The 16,520-nt window shown below is 41.7% G+C and overlaps 1 protein-coding gene across 1 annotated transcript in view; it reads left to right on the top strand.

The window, feature by feature from the left end:
• Positions 1 to 11,915: 11,915 nt before the first annotated feature.
• The window catches only part of CELA2A (chymotrypsin like elastase 2A), a 5,432-nt gene continuing 827 nt past the window's right edge, over positions 11,916 to 16,520 (top strand). Inside the window, exons 1-7 of the mRNA XM_072425957.1 lie at positions 11,916 to 11,959; positions 12,553 to 12,641; positions 13,247 to 13,344; positions 14,230 to 14,358; positions 15,624 to 15,760; positions 15,889 to 16,034; positions 16,147 to 16,299. Of these exons, the coding sequence (XP_072282058.1) occupies positions 11,920 to 11,959; positions 12,553 to 12,641; positions 13,247 to 13,344; positions 14,230 to 14,358; positions 15,624 to 15,760; positions 15,889 to 16,034; positions 16,147 to 16,299 (792 nt within the window). The 5' untranslated portion in view covers positions 11,916 to 11,919. The remainder of the gene's footprint in view (positions 11,960 to 12,552; positions 12,642 to 13,246; positions 13,345 to 14,229; positions 14,359 to 15,623; positions 15,761 to 15,888; positions 16,035 to 16,146; positions 16,300 to 16,520) is intronic.

Here is a 16,520-nt window from a genome sequence, read left to right as displayed (position 1 = left end):
CCATAATATGCCGATCTTTTTATAGGCTTGGGGAAAATTTGGCAGAGCAAAATTTTAATGAACAGTTTTCAAATAAAATAATAATATACAAATGAAAAGTCAAAAGCAAAGTACATGAAAGGTATAGGTTAGTGCTAAACAGTTAGTTACTGGTGGTGTCTGTATGAAGGAAAATAGCATTCCATGGCTCCCAAATATTATGGAAGGCATCTTGTGGAGGATCTGTAAGATATTAGGTGAACACCCCGTCCCATTCGTTGTAAGATTTCACAGGAAGAAGAGACAGAGGAATTCCAATAAATGCAATGAGGGTTCTTACAGCTGTTAGTATGTGAGTGGAACATTTACAAGCCAGAGGTGGAAGTTGGAGCATGGGAAGACCTATAAGTTAATGTATTATCTTTCATTCTGTGTAAAATCCTGTGAGGTCCACCAGTAGTTGATGGACTCTCCAAAATGGTCTCCAAAAATCAGGTAGCATTCCCAAAAAATATGGATACCTTAAAGACTTTCAAGAAGCACCGGACTGTGATTAGGGATGAGCAAGAAGGCCTCTGACAGTCTCGGGAACATTTCCTCGAACTTCCAATGGGTCTGTGAAATTTCCGCGAACCGATTTTATGAATTTAATTACAGCCAATGGGACGACTTTAAGCATTAATAGCAAAGCCCCGATACATGTTAGAACCACCATATTGGCTTGGTATGTGTAGGAGAACAGTAGCAAGGAGGGAAAAATACAAAAGTTCCAAAAGACCTTGCAGTTTTCCAGAAAATGGCAGGTAATGTAACAGCAGGCAAATAGGATTTTTGCGTGATGGTCAGCGTACAGAAGGCAGCATAAACATTAGGACATTGAGAAATGGTGGCGCTACGTGTGAACGCAACCCACTAGCAGCAGTCTCTGCCGTCAAAACAGCAGGAAACCGCATTGCTAGCGCACATCATGACCTGGATGACGTGTTACGAATGCCACCCATAAAGTTGTGGACAAGTAGTGCGGTGACATTAGGAAAAAGGATGGGGGACCAGAGACGGAACGTGGGTCATGGGAGCAGTAGCAATGTGTGGCCCCTGGTCAGCTATCCCCGGGGAGACCGCATTGGTAAGAGTCATGGGGAGCTGGGTGTAGTGCATCATCATTGCCACCCAGAAGTGTGTAATACAAATATAGTGAATAGAGCACTGACAGGCGGCAGCAACAGCAGCAGGAGGAGGCGGTGAGCCCTGAGACGGAGCATGGACCGCATTGGTAACTGGCATCTAGAGCTGGGTGTAATCCATTGACAATGCCACCTACCCAGAAGTGTGTAATACAATTTTAGTGAATAGAGTACTGAGTACTGTAATACAAATATCTGAAATGTATGATTAAACATAAAAGGGCCAGACCAAGATGTTTTGTGTGCCAGCACTGTTGCTGTGGTCCGTGGTGCGGGAAGCGGTAGGAAGGTAGACGATATTTCTAGTTTGGATCATGAAGTGGATGACATGAATGCCAACCCTCAATCTTACAAAACTTAGCTGAAAAATTAGGCAAAGGCAATCATATCTATCAGTGTGGCAATACTGGGGGTTTTCATCTGCAGTGTGTTGGCCTCCCGGAAGCAGCAGAAATGTAAAGTATATTGCTAACTGGCACAATGGCAGGCATGGCATTGGCGATGAATGCCACCCCTGGACGTTGCGGTAACTAGCGGAAAAGTTCAACCGAGGCAGGCTCAGCTGATGGGGTGTTGGTGATAGGCCGCCACTCAGCACAGGAGCAGTATGGGTTCACAGAGACATCTTGGTTGGCATAGTGAGTCCTTGTGTCAGCCAATCAGTGACATCTGCAGTGGGGGTATGATAGTTTTTAGTAACACACCTTTCGTTCATTTTCAAAAAGGTGAGACGATTGACATTTTCCAGTGACAGTCGTGATCGGTAACCTGTGACCACTCCACCAGCGGCACTGAAGGTTCTTTCCGACAGAACACTGGATGCTGGGCACGAAAGAAGCTTGATGGCATACTGTGCCAACTGCGGGCAGATTTCAAGCCTGTTGACCCACAAATTAATGGCATCACTACTGTCAGGACAGGCGTCCACGCCAGGTTGTCAACGCCAACATCAGCTAGAAAAGAGCGCTTCATCCGTTCTTGATGGTTATACTCCTGCACATTACTTGTTTGACGTGGCCACATCAGGTTTTACCTGGCATCCAGAAAATCCCCCCTGCCTTAGCCTAGACTTTTGGATGTCTAGATTATTTGGATGCCTGCTGCCACTACTGCTGCTGCTGCCGCTACAGGAGGATACGGTGGAGGCAGTGTCTGCCTGATGTGGAATGTGGTGCACAGAACTCCTCACGCAGACAGTCGCATAGTGGTCCGCTCAGGCCGGTCACCTTGCAGAGCCTTGCACTGCAGGGAATGAGGTCAGCAGAGCCGAAATGAAAAGAAAACAGGTTTTCATGTACAGTACAAAATCTGCTCATCACATTGATTAAAAATGTAAATGAACCTTACCAGATCCCAGAAATAAAAAGAACCTCTTACTTGCTATTCAAACCCTGCTTATGGGCTCCTTCATGGGAACTAATGCCGAGCCAGGAAAGATCACATGGTCTTTAGTTACCAGGAGCATTGTGGGAGCTTCATGATGTCATATGAAGGCTGGTTTGCTAAAGAAGTTGTGAAGATTCACTTTGTCTAATCACATGAAAAGAAATTCCCAAACCTATATCATCTACACATGATCAGCCCAATGAACTCACTCAGATACGCAGGAACTAAAGGCTCCATTATGAATAGGAAGGCAGAATTCCCTGTTGTCACATTATTATTGCAAGCAAGGTTTTATTTTTCTAACTTACATTAATTATACTTTTAGCATTTATATTATTATCAGTGCTTTGTCATTTTAGCTTTGAAAAACCAATGGAACCAGGAAAGGTTGTAGACATGTTGGTCTTTCTTATAATTTTGTCTATGACAGTCCTCATATTGGTGGCAGATGTATTGGCAGAGCCCGGTTCTCCTCCCTTCCTTACTGTATGAAAATTCCCTCCCAGATGGTTGGCACATGTCCCACATATTTCATGTAATTCTATGGCACATACGCAAGTCCGTATCATTCTCTTATTTATACGTCTGTTGGTTTACCATTTGCTCATTTTTTTTAAATCTATTTAACTTTTCTATGCACATCCAATCTTTTCTTTGGCACAGTACATAGGACAGGTAGCTCATTACCTCAGTATAGTAGGTTTGGTTAGTATACCATATGGTTTTAAATCAGCTTTTATGTATATTCTTATGCGGACAGAATATTTCTCCATTCATAGAGCTAATTGGATCAAATGACTCCCTTTCTTCCATCACGTCAGGGGTATGAATATCATTTTTGTATATATTGTTTGTATTAGTTACATCATTGCCTCTGTAATTATTCTCTAATATAGATAATTTATTCTCCAATGCCGTCAATTCAGTTTTAAGATTATACTTACCTGCCATTGCTTCTATAGTTTGATCACATAAAAATGTTTTGTGTCATTATTGTGAGCATTTGTTGGCATTGTATGCAATTCATCATTCATATATTGCGTTCCAACTTACTATTATACTTTTATTGTAGGATTTTATCGTATGAGTAAAATCTAATCCAAAAATTTTTATATTAGGGGTGAAGGTTGTGGATTCCTGTTAGTTACAGATCCCCGTATTCACACATATTCTTTGGGTTTATTAGTTAATTAATGTGAGTAATTGTGCAGATAGTAAAAAAGGCAAATGTGTTCTCTGCTAGAAAAGTTCAGGCTGCCCCTCTCATTCCTTGAAAAGCATTAATGGAAATACATTCCGTCTCTAGTTGGTGACATGTTGGTTAGGATATGACCAAATTCCTAGAAAAAGTTTTTTTTTTTTTTGTTTCATTATTTTAACCTACGAGTTAGAATTTTGGCATTGTCCCCCTTTTCTTGGCAAAATCAGGAAAGTTTACCCAATAAATTCTGCTGAAAAAAAAGATGGCACTGAGGAGAGACATGACATGGAAAAAGAGGGCGCAGAAAATATGGAAGGACCTATAGAGAGGATAGAAGAAGATACCGATACCGGGCAAGGACAACAGAAGGATCCAGTGGAAGACGTTATACTGATACTGGGTAATATCTAAGACTTTAATCCATTTACTCAGTGTGTATGTATTAAGGGGTCTTAGGAATATATTTCAGAATGTATTTGTGAATATTGTACTTGTTTTAACAATACGTATTGGTCTTTGTATGATTGTATCGGTATGTCGTCCATATTACAATTTTATTCTTATGGATCGGTGTTGCTTTTGCTGACAATTCTTCTCAAAGAACTTACAGGGGTGTTGGCTGATAAATGATTTATTATGATTAATGTAATAATTATAGGATTTTGTGTGCATGGTAATATCCATCATACATTGGAGGGCTTTATTAAATCAGGCCCAACTGTTAGGGTTTGCATATAAAAGGGCTGTGATAACATTGAGGTATATTACAGGTGCTGAGAATAAATAAACATGCATTTGAATAAAAAAACAATAAACAAATAAACATTGTTTGAATAATTACTCATAGTAATTGGTCTCATAGTTATAGTCACTCTGTCCGTTGTCATTGAGGACCATGAATTCTCTGCTGGCTTTGCTGCTTTTGGCTGCTGGAGGTTGGTTTTACCATTTGGTTCATAGCTTTATAGTTACATGAATGTCTTGAGGGTCAATTAATATTATTATTAATAAACAGAATTTATATAGCGCCAACATATTACGCAGCGCTGTACATTAAATAGGGATTGCAAATGACAAACAGACACAGATACACAAGAGGTGGAAAGGACCCTGCCCAGAAGAGCTTACAATCTAGGAGACGGAGGAAGTAACACACAATAGGAGGGGGATATGGAATGGTGGGAAGTAGTGATGGTTTAGGAGACAGAAGAAGACGGGTAGGTGAGGTTGAAGCGTTGGGTTTTGAGGGCTCTTTAAAATGAGCAGAAAGTAGGAGCAAGCCGAATAGGACGAGGAAGACCATTCCAGAGAGTCGGGGCAGCTCTAGAAAAGTCTTGGAGCCGTGCGTGTGATGAGGTTATAGGAGAGGAAGTCATTATCTAATATATATATATATAGACATCTAGCTGAAACATTCCCCAATGATAGATCTTTCAGGTCAATGTGTTGGCAATAATTGATTCTCCACCAAGGAATGGTTCTGTGAAAGTCAAATTCACTGTTTTATAAAAGAAATCTCTGCTGGGTTTACATCAGTATTAATATCATAGATAGTGTGGTCTATCCAACACTTTACCAGTAACGCTCTGTCCCTGTGTTACAAAATATATATACAGTTGTATTTATATAGCGCCAACATATTACACAGTCCTGTACAAAGTCCGTAGTCATGTCACTAGCTGTCCCCCAATGGGGCTCACAATTTAATGTCCCTACCATAGTCATATGTCATTAACATATGTTAATGCCTTGGTCTGGGGTCAATTTTTGGGTGAAGACAATTAACCTAACTGCGTGTTTTTGGGATGCAAACACAGGAGGACATACAAACTCCTTCCATATAGTGTCCTGGTCAATATTCAAACCAGGGCCCCAGCGTAAAGGTGAGAATGCTAACCTCTAAGCCACCATGCAAGTGTGATAATGTTTTGTTTCCCAATTGTACCCGTATGGAGTAAAATTGCAGCTGCTTGTCTCTACCTCCCCTGAGGAAGCCTATCCGCGAAACGCGTCGGGTACCCGAGACATTTGTGTTTTCCTTTACATCTTCATCATTTCATTGGATAATTAGTAATACTCTGGATAGGGCATCTTTTATGGCCTCCAATATTCTTAATGATTTTGCTGTTCATCATTTTTGAATATGTGTAAACTTTATTTGATTTGAGTGCCTTTAAAGCCACCTCTATGTCTGTTTCTTTTATCACTTGGGTATACCCCAATCTGGGGCTGGCACAACTAATTAGCTCAGAATCACATCAGGGGGCATCAAGACTAAACCTTTTGTATTACTCTAACTTTAACTAAAAAGTTGTATAAGTTTTTGTTGCTTGTGATTTTTTTTTACTTTTATGCTCTTTTTCAGCATACGGTTGTGGCCTTTACTCCTACATTACAGATCTACCAATAATGGGACCCCCAAAAAAATGATATATCCTTGGCAGGTAAGCAGCAGAACTATACATTATTTACTGCACTTCATTATACATAGGAGGCAGAAGTAGGAGATGGGGAGGGATGCAAATACTTATTGCGTTTTGTCTTTTTATAAACTTTACTTACACGGTAAGAGACAGTAAGTACAATGGGCCTGATTTATTAAAGCTCTCCAAGGCTTGAGAGGACACACTTTCATTGGTGAAGCTGGGTGATCCAGCAAACCTGGAATCGATTTCCTAAAAGTAATTTGCTATTTGTTAGCAAATGTTTTCAGTCCTGGAAGAGATCACTTCCAGGTTTCCGGGATCACTCAGCATCACTGATGAAAGTGTATTCTCTCCAGCCTTGGAGAACTTTTATAAATCAGCCCAAAGGCTCCTGCAGAATAAGTAGGTGTACACAGACACATACAATACCTGCTATGCTTGCAGAGCTATACGTGGCATACACGTCCATCACCCTCAGTGATCTGTAACTAGCAGGGAAGGGGGGTAGTTTCTAGTCTTGTAAGAATTCTTTTTATAAATATAAGTCCCAGCCAATAGGGGAATCTAATAACATTTAATATTGCTTTTTTTAGATGGTAACTCTACCTCTGCAAATGTACGGCAAAATCGTCTCCGGTTTGTGGATTACGCCACCTGCTCTCAGCCCGACGTTTGGTGAAGCCCAATATGATCTGCGCTGGAGAAGACGGCACGGCGTCAGGTTGCTATGTATGTACTACCGGATAATTGTCAATGGTTCCCATTCATTATGTGGCCATTAAAGAGAGCTAAATGGCGCTTAACGGATGCTAAAATGACATATTATCTATGGAGGAGTCGCTTTAACATGCCTTGAATGCAACGGCAGCTTGAACTATAAACTCAGATGTAATGGGCCTGGAGAGAATACACTTTCATCAGTGAAGCTGGGTGATCCAGAAAACCTGGATGGATCTGATCCAGCACTGAAAACATTTGCTGGCAAATGACTCTAAAGAAATCCATTCCAGGTTTGCTGGATCACCCAGTTTCACTGATGAATGTGTCAGGGAGCTTTAATAAATCAGGCCCAATGTCTCAAGATAGCAATTAAAGGCTGATTGGGGTTTTACCCATTTCTGAGGGTCTGTAAAATGTTTTTCCTTTATAACTGACCCTTGTGGATTCAGGTCATTCTATAATAATATCTTCATGGTAAACTTTGCTTGTTTTCCAGTGGGCTGACGCTGGAATCCTCTCGGATACTGGGAGCTCCATGGCATTGGAAGCTTTGAATCCCCAGAAGGATGTAAACATAACAGGAAGCCCGCCATCTTTATCAGAAACTCCGCATTTACCACCTGGATCATTAGGGTCAGTACCGAACACCAAAACATAGCGGGAAGAGTCTGGGAAAATACAGAATACATGGCACCGTATTGTAACCCTTTAACATCCACAATAATCTGTCAGACATCCAATCAGCTCCTAACTTCCTGCATGGGATGACAACACAACGACCTTTTCTTCTCTGAAACCCAAAGCAGTGTTGTCAGTGTGCTGGACTACAGAACTCTCCCGACCTTTCCCTATAGAAACAGATGGGCAACCCAGGCATTGTATGTAGGGAATGGTTAAGAAGGGTTATGAGATGAAGAGACTCTTAGGTAGTTCTGGGGGGCAGAGACTCTTGGAAGGTGTAGTTCTGGGGGGGAAGAGGCTCGTGGGAGGTGTAGTTCTGGGGGGCAGAGACTCTTGGGAGGTGTAGTTCTGGGGGCAGAGGCTCTTGGAAGGTGTAGTTCTGGGGGGAAGAGACTCTTGGGAGGTGTAGTTCTGGGGGCAGAGGCTCTTGGAAGGTGTAGTTCTGGGGGGAAGAGACTCTTGGGAGGTGTAGTTCTGGGGGGGAGAGACTCTTGGAAGGTGTAGTTCTGGGGGGAAGAGGCTCGTGGGAGATGTAGTTCTGGGGGGAAGAGGCTCATGGGAGGTGTAGTTCTGGGGGGCAGAGACTCTTGGAAGGTGTAGTTCTGGGGGACAGAGGCTCTTGGGAGGTGTAGTTCTGGGGGCAGAGGCTCTTGGAAGGTGTAGTTCTGGGGGGAAGAGACTCTTGAGAGGTGTAGTTCTGGGGGGAGAGACTCTTGGGAGGTGTAGTTCTGGGGGGAAGAGGCTCATGGGAGATGTAGTTCTGGGCGGATGAGACTCTTGGAAGGTGTAGTTCTGCGGGGAAGAGGCTCGTAAGAGATGTAGTTCTGGGGGGAAGAGGCTCTTGGGAGATGTAGTTCTGGGGGGAAGAGGCTCTTGGGGGATGTAGTTCTGGGGGGCAGAGACTCTTGGAAGGTGTAGTTCTGGGGGGCAGAGGCTCTTGGAAGGTGTAGTTCTGGGGGGGCAGAGGCTCTTGGAAGGTGTAGTTCTAGGGAGAATTCCTTTTTTCTTCCCATCTTCCTCTCTCTCCCTTCTCCCCCTTCCGCTCTGCTCTCTCTCCCCGATCCTATACCTCTCTCTCTATATTTCTTTCTGCCCTCTCTTTCCCCTCCTCGTCCTCCTGTCTCTTACACTCTCTCTCATCCCTCTCACCTTACTCTCTCTTTTTGTAACAATGCTTAATAAATGTTCTCCTCATTTCAGACTATGGCAGCCAACTGAGACTCCCGGCCCTCCCCGGCGGTGCATTCACCCCTCACATAGAGCTTCTATATTCACCTTCTGATTATTGAGCACTGTCAGCCTGTTCAGTGTTAATAAAGTTATTTTCCTGTTATAAGTTGCTGTTTGATTTCTAATGCAAAAGAATAATAAAACCAAAAGCATAATAAACCCGACTGTGATTCATGTGTCATATAGAGCTCTGTACAGCATTATGGTATATGTCAGAGCTATAAAAATGTATAATAATAGTGTGTGACTGTGGGGGGACATTAGAGTGTCAGCTCCTCTGTACAGAGACTGATGGGACTGGCTCAGAGTCAGAGCTATATAAATGTATAATAATAGTGTGTGACTGTGGGGGAACATTAGAGTGTCAGCTCCTCTGTAAAGAGACTGATGGGACTGACTCAGTGTTCTCTGTACAGCGCTGCAGTATATGTCAGAGCTATATAAATATAATAGTGTGTGACCCATTTGTATTTCCTAGGTAAACCTTACAATTAACAGATGGCCCGTCAGTCCAATTTCTTATATTAGACCCACAAAGAGAACAAATGTTGGTTGATGGTTGGTTGATGGATTACCCTTAAGATACAATGGTTTTATATTTAGTGTATTCTGTGTTATTGTATTACCTGGATGGATTTAGTTAATGGTCTCTATCACACCTTAGCTCAGTGATTCCCAACCATTGTGCTGCCGCAGAGATCATCAGGTGTAGAAATGACCTAACTCTTCCACTAGATGGCAGCAGACAGCCAGGTAATTTGTGTAGGTGATATTTTTGTTCGTGGTGTACTTTGGCAATTTTGTAAAATTTGACCCTGACTCCAGAAAGGTCAGGAAACACTGCTTTACCCTGGTATATGCCCCACGCAACTGACCATACCCACTGTTTAATGTCCCTTTTTAGTACTTATTGGGAGGTATGGTGCTGTACAGAGAACACTGAGCCGCTCCCATCAATCATTATGGAGCAGCTTGGCTGCAATTTTGCAGGCTGGAAATCATAACTTCTGGGCTGAGCTCCCTGATTCTGATGTGGATGACTCCAACTTTTTTTTTCAGATCTGTCCCAGAAGCCCGGAGAGACGATGGAGGAAATACCCTGTGAATTATTGAGGGTATTCAGGGGTATGATGAGAGCATTAAATACTGTTATCAAATAACACATATATGTATAAATATAGTTATAGGGCGTGCAAAGGAGTAATTGTATTGTTTCTTTTTAACAGTATTTAACACTCTCATAATACCTCTGAAGAAGTTCACAGGCGAAACGCGTCAGTATAGAGACCTTACATTTCATGCATGGTTATTTGTGCCATGATATGGGGAGGAGTTTGGTATATTTTTAACTTCCTTTCATTGCTGATAAACCCCTTTTGAGTGTACCTAGTACAGCACTGCATATTATGTTGGCGCTATATAAATCTTAAATTGAAAAAGTTTTAATAATTCCAAGGCCACGTCCCCAGTCAAGACAAAAACAAGGGCAGAGATTCCAAAATTTGGGACTTTTAAGGCCTATAGTTTATTATCAATTCAATCTTTTACTTAATACAATATTTCATAACACTAACAACTACATAAAAGCACACCACATTCATAAGAATCTCCTGCAAGGACACCAAATTCGATGTTCCAACTGTTGACGCGTTTCGCGGAGTCTCAGTCCGCTTCCTCAGGACAGGCAAGGAGATCTGTGGTTTTACCAAATGATCATATATAAATCTATAAATCCTGTTTATTAATATTAGTAATAATAATAATAGTCACCTATGCCGATGATGTATCTGTGATATCTCTGGGACAGATGAGGTGCAGGTTGTAGTCTCAGAGACTGAACATTATGGTCTCGGGGTCTAAGATCAGCCGTGTGAAGTTTTCTGGATAGGTAAGGATTTAATGTACAGCACTGGGTAATATGTTGGCGCTATATAAATCCTGTTTATTATTAATAATAATAATAATAAGGAAGGTGAGAGTTTTCATTCCCCGGATATCTTCCCAGAACCTCAGGAGGAAGTTACAATTTTGGGGATGGGATTTGGGCCAGGTGAATATAATCTGATAAAGTGGAAAAGTAAGCTGGAGATTGTTCATGCCAAGATGGTGAACTGGAGGAATCGGAGAATATCCTACAGAGAAAGGGTTGATGTGATCATTCACCTGGATCTAATATTCTTTTTCTGTCTTTTGCACCCTTGTACTCCAGGATATTCACTGCTTCTTCCAGATGGGGAAACCGGATGAACCTGGTGAATGTGACCTACCTATCCGGAAGGGACGGTGGTCTAGGTATGGTCGCTGATTTCTTTGCTGTTTTTCGTTGGTAACATGTGCAGAGAACCCTCATGGGAATTTGCCAGTCCTGGTTCATTGGGAAACTGGGGGAAATGTGAAAAAGTCGAGGATCCAGCGGGACGGATTCCAGCTGAGTCTGAAAATACTGAAGCAATGGCTGACCTTGGTGGAGAACACTAAAAGCCTCTCTAGGACATTTCTGGGGAGGTGGATTTTGTCTTCATTCTTTGATGGCTTATTAAGGGTTTGGCCAGTCCAGTCTAAGAATGGCTGAGATGAATAGACATGGTTACATATAACTATGGTAGGGACATTAGATTGTGAGCTCCTTTGAGGGACAGATAGTGACATGACTATGGACTTTGTACAGCGCTCCGTAATATGTTGGCGCTATACAATTACTGTGTAATAATAATGTGATAATAAAAGCTCCATATATAGCAGGAAGTCTCTGTTCAGCTTTGATAGCTCCTCGTTGATATCCGCAGAACCCTTTACCTTGGAGGGACGATGAACTTACCAGAATTGCATCAGTCCTTTACACTTCTTAGCGCATGGAAAATAAATGTTGCGTCGGGGTCATGTAATAAATTTGTCGTCTTTTACGTAACAACAAACAAAGTTAAGGCAATGATGGTATTTAGGGTTTGCAGATAAAGGGCCGGTATATTCCAGGTGGTGAGAATGAATAAACATGCTTCTTCTGGAGGAGATAACTGATATATTTAGCATTCCACGCGTCAGCAGATCAATGGCGGTACCTTGAATAAATACCCTTCTGGCTCTCATAGTCCGATCATCGTCACCGAGGACCATGGATTCTCTGCTGGCTTTGCTGCTGTTGGCTGTCGGAGGTGAGTTTTACCATTTGGAGGGAAGGTTTGGGGTTCTCACTATGTGTTGCGTTTTTGCTTTTTTGGGCATAGATGAAAATGTTTATAATATTTTTCATTTCCGTTAGCTTAGTTTTTGGGAAGATCTCTTTGGTTTGGGGTTTCCCATTCTGTCAGCTTGTAACAAACTCAAATATCTTGCACACGAATTTCAAAATTCATTTTTTAATTTTTGCAGATCTGCAGCTTTCATGAAAATAACTTTCTTCAGATACATCAGCTCTGAAGTTCTCCAAGACTGGAAAAGATAGACTATCATGGGAGAATCTGGGTGATCCGGCAAACCCAGAAATAATCTGATCTAGGATTGAAAATAATTGCCAATAGCAAATGATTTTTAAGAAATCCATTCCAGATTTGCTGGATCACCCAGGTTTTCCAATAGGCATTCATCTTCTTTAGTTTTGGAGAACTTTAATAAATCAAGTTCATCCTATTGTAGGGTGATAATCTTCTGTCTTCCGATTGTGTCCCCGTGTTGTCACCTATCATTAAGCTTTATACATTTGTGTTACGTATGGGGCTGTTTTTTTAACTTTTATGCTTTTATTCAGCATATGGCTGTGGTGTTCCCACCTACAAGCCAGCCGTGTCAAGGGTGGTGAATGGTGAGGATGCTGTGCCGAATAGTTGGCCTTGGCAGGTAAGCAGCGGATCTATGCATTGTGCAAACATTGTATTCATGGGAATCACTTAGATTGTCAGCTCTTGGGGCAAGGTCCTCTCCTGCTCCTGTGCCACTGTCTGTAATTTGCAGCCCCTATTTATTGTACAGCGCTGCATATTATGTTGGCACTATATAAATCCTGTTTAATAATAATAATAATAATAATCTGTTAGGTATAGAAGGAAGTGGGGGAATACAAAAGTTTTTTCTAAATTGGAAAAAAATGATGCACATAATACCATGGAGGAGGTACATGTTATATAAGTCAGCAAACACCTCCCCCCCCCCCATGTACATATATTATTTAATGGATATTTAAAACAATATAAAAGGATAGCAAAGTATGTATGCAGTTTATTATTTAGAATTTTATGAATTTGTGTGCCTAAATCTGGAAGAGTTACCTTTTAAAGCCTTTGTTCCTATAGTATATTGCTCTGTTTTTCCTGCTGGTGTAATCTAGAATATACAAGATCACTGTAACAATTATATAAACCATAGTATATGGATCATGTGTGTCGTGCTGTATGTTTAGTACATGTATGGTATTTATTATCACTAAGCATGTTTCTTGCTTGCAGGTGTCACTCCAGTACACATCGGGAGGTTTATGGTATCATACCTGTGGTGGATCCCTGATCTCAAATGAATGGGTGCTGACCGCAGCTCACTGCATCAGGTAGGTGGGGAAGTAAAAGTTGGGCTGTATGCACCTTGAACAGGTATTATTCTCTTTTTTTGGGGTTTAAATTATGGATTAGATAGAGTAGGAAAGGGTTAAACTGTCAGTTTATTTTTTCCTATTTGTGTCCTATTGGGGACAATTGCCTTCACAATCTGACCTAGAGAAGCAATGGGGAGGAAATTGTCTCCAATGGAACATTTCCCATTACTGTTATAGGCTGGCAATGCTCTATTTGTATTCTCCAATAAAAAGTGAGGGAATGTTCTAAAAAAATATTATGTACAGAAGCCAAAAAAATCCCAAGCAGTATGCACCTTTACTATCCACCACAGTATTTTCTAGAACTGCTCCGACTCTCTGGAATGGTCTGCTATTCGGCTTGCTTCTACATTCAAAAGGGCCCCCAACCCCCCAAACTTCAACCTCACCTACCCGTCTTCTTCTGTCTGCTAAACCCCTCACTACTCACCCACCATTCCATATCCCCCACCTCCTAGATTGTAAGCTCTTCAGGGCAGGGTCCTCTCCTCCTGTGTCACTGTCATTTGCAACCATATTAAATGTACAGCGCTGCATAATATGTTGCCGCTATATAAATCCTATTTATTATAATAATAATAATATAATGGTGGGTGGCTGCCTCTGTATTGTGACCTAACTTTTCAAAAATCACCCAAAAACAGCCAGGTGGTCAGTGAAAGTTCTGGGTGGTGCGCCCAGCTAAAAGGGGCCGGGGAGAGTCCTGCACCAACTTAGTGCAATCTGATTGGTGAAGCTGAATTCTGTCTGATTGGCTTCATTTTGCAAACAGAGATTTGAATTGTATAAGATCTCATTCATGATTTATTTTCCTATAACATATCGTTTGTTTGTTTGCAGCACTTCCAGGGTGTACAGAGTGCAGCTGGGAAGACACAACCTGAGACAGAGCGAAACCAACATCAAAACCATCAGCGTCACCAAGCTCATTAACCACCCCAGATGGAACTCCGCCCTTCTGTCCAATGGGTAACCGGCTTAATAGAGATCATTTTATTTTTTTTATTTAAGCCATAATTGGTCAACCATCATCCATTTCTGATCCCTTTATAATTACCAACCCTTTACGACCCTTCTAAATTAATCAATCTGATTCTCAAATTGTTCAGCAGATGAATCGGGGACTGTCTGAGCCCCTGAAACAAGATGGATTGAAAGCGGAACTAAACCCAAAATAACAAAATCACACTTATTTTTAATCCCGCAGATCTGTCTGAAGGTTACTTCATTTGGGTCCCTCATTGTCCTAGTATCTATCTTCCGCAGAAGAAGCGCTGAGCACTGACATCTTCTCTCTTCCTCCGAGTTCTTCTTCCTCCGTCACCAATCTTGCACTGCACAGGTGTGAGATTGGGTGATGTATATGGGGAAAAAAGATTGCCAAACTCTGCAAATGTGTGAGATTGGCAATTTTTTTTCTCCATTAAAGAAAAAGCATTCGCTGAAGGAGCAGCCAAGAGCCTCCTGGGATGCGTGATGTATCGTGGGAGGCTTTGGGGGGTTCTGCACCCTTTTTAACACTTTATTACCCCTAGCGATAATCATTTGTCTGACTCAGGGTTGATTTTACTTGCAAAAAGCAGTAATCCCGAGTCAGACGGTACCTAAAAGCAGGTTAAAAACCCACTTACCGTGTTCCGTCGCTGTCCCCCGGCGTCCTGCAGGTCCTGGGGACACATCTGCCTCCTCTGATCTCTGGCTGCAAAATGCAGATTTGATCTATGGGGTTTCAAATAATTTTATATTGGATTCCATACAAAATAGCTGTATTGAGTCCAATACAAAGAAATATTCATATATTATATATATATAATTATATTATATATGCCGCTGTACAGTTATATTACGTTTAAATATTTTTTAATAATTTTTTTAACAGATTTTTATGTTTTGTTATTTAAAGTTTATTATTAAATTCATTAAATATCAGTGAGTTATGCCTAAGAATTACAGCCTACAATGAAAATTTCTATGCACAAAAATGTGTACCGCTTTTTGCATGAAAATAAGTAGAGCACTAGGGAGGTTAAAAAACATATTTCCTTTACATAAAAGAATTGTAAAGTAAAAATGTTGAGTTTAGGTCCGCTTTAAATGAAATAGAATCTGCTATTTATATTAGTGCTTTCCTTATTGCATATCCTACTCCTGCAGCAGGATGACCGGAAATCATTTTAATGATAATATACTTCTATGTTAATAATCCTGTGAATCTTTTCCTTTGCTTCCTCCAGCAATGATATCTCCCTCATTAAGCTGGCAGAGCCAGTGGAATTCAGTGACACCATCCAGCCTGCTTGCCTGCCCCCTGCTGGTGTCATCCTGGCACACAACTTTGGCTGCTATGTCACTGGTTGGGGAAACCTGCAGAGTAAGTGAGACTTTAGGGAATTGGTACATAGAGTAAACCTGAGTTTGTTCATTCTTTAAATACATTACCAATAAACAGAACGTTAGTTATTGCTGTTAATATGAAGATAATGTGATGTATTCTTTCAGCCGGAGGACCTGGCGCTGACGCCTTGCAGCAAGGTCTTCTCCTGGTTGTGGATTACGCTACCTGCTCCCAGTCTGACTGGTGGGGAAGGACGGTGAAAACCAACATGATCTGCGCTGGAGGAGACGGCATTGTGTCATCTTGCAATGTATGTACTATTGGATAAGAGTGAATGGTGCCCATTCACCCTGTTGCAGTTTCACTTCAATAATGGTGGTGACTTTGTCTTCCATGCTAAATCCTGAACTTTACTCCGGCAGGGTGACTCTGGAGGACCCCTGAACTGCCAGAACTCACAAGGAGGATGGGAGGTCCATGGCGTTGTCAGCTTCGGATCCTCTCTGGGATGTAACTACTACAAGAAGCCCTCCGTCTTCACTCGTGTCTCCGAATATAACAACTGGATCAGCACGGTCAGTACCGAACACCAAAATCTATCGGGAAGGGTAGCGTCTGGGAAAATACAAAACACACAGCAATAAAGACCACTGGCACCTTATTGTAACCCTTCAGTATCCATAATGATCTGTCAGAAATCCAATGTGTGTAGGGAAAGGAGTTCTGGGGTGAAGAGGCTCCTGGGAGATGTAGTTCTGGGGGTGAAGAGGCTCCTGGGAGATGTAGTTCTGGGGGT

The sequence above is a fragment of the Pyxicephalus adspersus genome, chromosome 11 (assembly GCF_032062135.1).
Source record: "Pyxicephalus adspersus chromosome 11, UCB_Pads_2.0, whole genome shotgun sequence".
NCBI classification, from domain to species: Eukaryota; Metazoa; Chordata; class Amphibia; order Anura; family Pyxicephalidae; genus Pyxicephalus; species Pyxicephalus adspersus.
The sequence above is the reverse complement of the archived record's forward strand: the minus strand, read 5'-3'. Positions and strand labels throughout refer to the sequence as shown.